At 46.1% G+C, this 4,341-nt stretch overlaps 1 protein-coding gene across 1 annotated transcript in view; it reads right to left on the bottom strand.

Moving 5' to 3' along the window:
* Window positions 1-725: 725 nt before the first annotated feature.
* The window catches only part of apoba (apolipoprotein Ba), a gene marked incomplete at its 5' end in the record, with an annotated part of 89,779 nt that continues 86,163 nt past the window's right edge, over window positions 726-4,341 (bottom strand). Inside the window, 3 exons of the mRNA XM_079531960.1 lie at window positions 726-1,066; window positions 1,234-1,394; window positions 2,982-3,150. Coding sequence (XP_079388086.1) covers window positions 788-1,066; window positions 1,234-1,394; window positions 2,982-3,150 — 609 coding nt within the window. The 3' untranslated portion in view covers window positions 726-787. The remainder of the gene's footprint in view (window positions 1,067-1,233; window positions 1,395-2,981; window positions 3,151-4,341) is intronic.

Below are 4,341 nucleotides of genomic sequence, written 5' to 3'. Positions count from 1 at the left end.
ATGAATTAAATGTGAAATGTGAAGTGAGTCAAATGAAGAATCACTCCAGCATTGATTTAGTCGACCAAATGTTGGTCGACTACCTTTTTTACACTGACGAAAACTATGATTATTAAAACTGAGACTAAAATATATTGACAATTTCGTCAACAAATAAAAACTGGACTAAAATGTTAGGGAGGGACTAGTGGAGAAGAGATCCAGTAGAACTAAATGTCAGGGAGGGACTAGTGGAGAAGAGATCCAGTAGAACTAAATGTCAGGGAGGGACTAGTGGAGAAGAGATCCAGTAGAACTAAATGTCAGGGAGGGACTAGTGGAGAAGAGATCCAGTAGAACTAAATGTCAGGGAGGGACTAGTGGAGAAGAGATCCAGTAGAACTAAAAGACGAGTGATTTTATGTTTGGTTTGGTGAAAATAACAGCTCTTTACAAGCGGCCTTTATGCTAAATTGGCTGGACTAAACACACACTAGCCCTAACCCTAAGCAGCTCACTGCCTGTCCTGTCCTAACACTAACCCTAAGCAGCTCACTGTCCTGTCCTGTCCTGTCCTGTCCTGTCCTGTCCTGTCCTGTCCTGTCCTGTCCTGTCCTGTCCTGTCCTGTCCTGTCCTGTCCTGTCCTGTCCTGTCCTGACCCTAAGCAGCTCACTGTCCTGTCCTGTCCTGTCCTGTCCTGTCCTGTCCTGTCCTGTCCTGTCCTGTCCTGTCCTGTCCTGTCCTGTCCTGTCCTGTCCTGTCCTGTCCTGTCCTGTCCTGTCCTGTCCTGTCCTGACCCTAAGCAGCTCACTGCCTGTCCTGCGTGGGCAGCTCACTGAAAGTCTTCCAGTAGAAGGGTAGAGGAATGTCCAGGTCCATCTTCTTGCTGCTCATCTTGACGTAGGGAGACATGTTGACGGTGGCTCTCTTCAGCAGGTCGATGGTGTGGTTGACTCCTCTGTACAGAGCAGACTGAAGGCTGCTGACCACATCCTTCAGCTCGCTGTTCACTCGCTCCATGTTCAGACCCACGTAAAGGTCCTGGACTCTCTGCTTGGCCAGGTCCTTGTACTGGGACAGACCCGTCTGGAGAAATATTAAGATATTAATACTGTAATATATAAATACTCTGCTTGGCCAGGTCCTTGTACTGGGACAGGCCCGCCTGGAGAAATATTAAGATATTTAAACTGTAATATATAAATACTGTGTTTGGTCTTTGTACCGCGCTAGGCCCGTCTAGAGAAATATACCTTGACCTCTTCGAGCTGCTGCTTGGCGGACGTCACTCCGTCCTGAGCCTCGGCGAAGATGTCCTGAAGTCGTGCGGACAGATCTCGATGTTCTGACGCCAGCGACCGCACGATGTCTTCAGCCTTCCTCACCAGCATCTCCAACAGCTCCCGAACTTTACCTGCAAGTATTACATTATTTATTACTTTACCTACAAGTATTACATTATTTATTACTTTACCTACAAGTATTACATTATTTATTACTTTACCTACAAGTATTGCATTATTTATTATTTTACCTACAATGATTACATTATTTATTATTTTACCTAAATGATTACATTATTTATTACTTTAGGTATTAAGTATTAAAGAATCATCTACATCAGGTTTTCAACCCTTTTAACATATCAAGGTCTATTTATTTATTCTGCATCTGAGCCACAGACCCCAAAACTAAACAATAATGTTGTTGTCGTTAGATAAGATGTTGTCCACCATAAGCCTATCTCACAGAATTTCCCGCCCCCTTAATACGCCCCCTTTCGGGGTTAGTGGTGATAGCGTGACGTCACTCCATAGACGCTACATGTTAACAGAGGTAATTTAAGAAGTCTACAACTTTTGTTTTCTCAAGGTAAGGTTTGTTCTATCTGTTCGAGCTGATTTACCATCTTGTTTGCTTAATAATAATATTGGTCTGTCACATTTTTACATTAGAAAATGTACTTAGATTCTCCAGAGAAAAAAACGTGTAAATGCTAATGTTAAATGACACCACTATTTACCGGAAGTGGGCGTGAAAAACGGGCTGTGAGATAGGCCTATTCCACCTTGTATTGATGTTGGTACCATTATCTAATAGTGTAGACATTAGACTAACTCATTATCTAATAGTGTAGATATTAGACTAACTCATTATCTAATAGTGTAGACATTAGACTAACTCGTTTTTAACAATAATTTAATTATTGAGAGTGTAAAATGAAACTGACCGGTCAGTAGAATTTATTACGTCTGTGTGTTGTTTTGAAAATATTGAACCAATGGAAAGTAGTTAAAAGTGCTTTGGACAAAACCTCTTAACTCCATTGGACCCTCAAAATATCTGTTAAAGCAACTAACTCCACCACCTCTCCCCCTCTCAAACTCTCTGCTATAAAGCAGCTAACTCCACGACCTCTCCCCCTCTCAAACTGTCTGCTATAAAGCAACTAACTACACCACCTCTCCCCCTCTCAAACTGTCTGCTATAAAGCAACTAACTCCACCACCTCTCCCCCTCTCAAACTGTCTGCTATAAAGCAGGTAACTCCACCACCTCTCCCCCTCTCAAACTGTCTGCTATAAAGCAACTAACTCCACCACCTCTCCCCCTCTCAAACTGTCTGCTATAAAGCAACTAACTCCACTACCTCTCCCCCTCTCAAACTGTCTGCTAAAGCAACTAACTCCACCACCTCTCCCCCTCTCAAACTGTCTGCTATAAAGCAACTAACTCCACCACCTCTCCCCCTCTCAAACTGTCTGCTAAAGCAACTAACTCCACCACCTCTCCCCCTCTCATAGAAGTAATTGACAATATATAAAGTTGCAACACCAACTTTGATGATGCTGTATTGCTTTCTTTTAAAAATATAAGGTTTTCCTGAATTTTTGTTATTTTTCATTTCCTGACAAATGAACATTTTGGAGTTATGAGGTTTCCTCCCGACAGCAGCTATATATATATATATATATATATATATAAAACTCTAAATCTTTACCCAGCATCTCCTCCCAGCTCAGGGTGTTCCACATCTCTAGCGCCCCCTCCTGGGCAGACTTCAGACGATCCATGACGGCCGTCCCGCTCACCACCACGTCCGTCATCGGTACAGTGAAGTCTACGTCGCTGACGAGACCAGACACCATGTCACTGATGGACGCTAGGACCTGGAAGACCCTGGGAATGAAAGAGTTAAGCTAACCTCTGTGCAGCGCGGTAACGCTCTAGGGGTTAAGCTAACCTCTGTACAGCGCGGTAACGCTCTAGGGGTTAAGCTAACCTCTGTACAGCGCGGTAGCGCTCTAGAGTTAAGCTAACCTCTGTACAACGCGGTAGCGCTCTAGGGTTAAGCTAACCTCTGTGCAGCGTGGTAGCGCTCTAGAGTTAAGCTAACCTCTGTGCAGCGCGGTAGCGTTCTAGGGTTAAGCTAACCTCTGTACAGCGCGGTAGCGTTCCAGGGGTTAAGCTAACCTCTGTACAGCGCGGTAGCGTTCCAGGGGTTAAGCTAACCTCTGTACAGCGCGGTAGCGTTCGGGTTAAGCTAACCTCTGTACAGCGCGGTAGCGTTCCAGGGGTTAAGCTAACCTCTGTACAGCGCGGTAGCGTTCTAGGGGTTAAGCTAACCTCTGTACAGCGCGGTAGCGTTCGGGTTAAGCTAACCTCTGTGCAGCGCGGTAGCGTTCTAGGGTTAAGCTAACCTCTGTGCAGCGCGGTAGCGTTCTAGAGTTAAGCTAACCTCTGTGCAGCGCGGTAGCGTTCTAGGGTTAAGCTAACCTCTGTGCAGCGCGGTAGCGTTCTAGGGTTAAGCTAACCTCTGTGCAGCGCGGTAGCGTTCTAGGGTTAAGCTAACCTCTGTGCAGCGTGGTAGCGTTCTAGGGTTAAGCTAACCTCTGGGCAGCGCGGTAGCGTTCTAGGGTTAAGCTAACCTCTGTGCAGCGCGGTAGCGTTCTAGGGTTAAGCTAACCTCTGTGCAGCGTGGTAGCGCTCTAGGGTTAAGCTAACCTCTGTACAGCGGCTCTAGAGTTAAGCTAACCTCTGTGCAGCGCGGTAGCGTTCTAGAGTTAAGCTAACCTCTGTACAGCGCGGTAGCGTTCTAGGGGTTAAGCTAACCTCTGTACAGCTAACCTCTGTACAGCGCGGTAGCGTTCTAGGGGTTAAGCTAACCTCTGTACAGCGCGGTAGCGTTCTAGGGGTTAAGCTAACCTCTGTACAGCGCGGTAGCGTTCTAGGGTTAGGCTAACCTCTGTGCAGCGCGGTAGCGTTCTAGGGTTAAGCTAACCTCTGTGCAGCGTGGTAGCGCTCTAGGGTTAAGCTAACCTCTGTACAGCGGCTCTAGAGTTAAGCTAACCACTGTGCAG

This window comes from Electrona antarctica, assembly GCF_951216825.1.
Source record: "Electrona antarctica genome assembly, contig: scaffold_57, whole genome shotgun sequence".
In the NCBI taxonomy this organism is placed as follows: Eukaryota; Metazoa; Chordata; class Actinopteri; order Myctophiformes; family Myctophidae; genus Electrona; species Electrona antarctica.
This window is presented reverse-complemented; position numbering and strand designations above follow the sequence as displayed.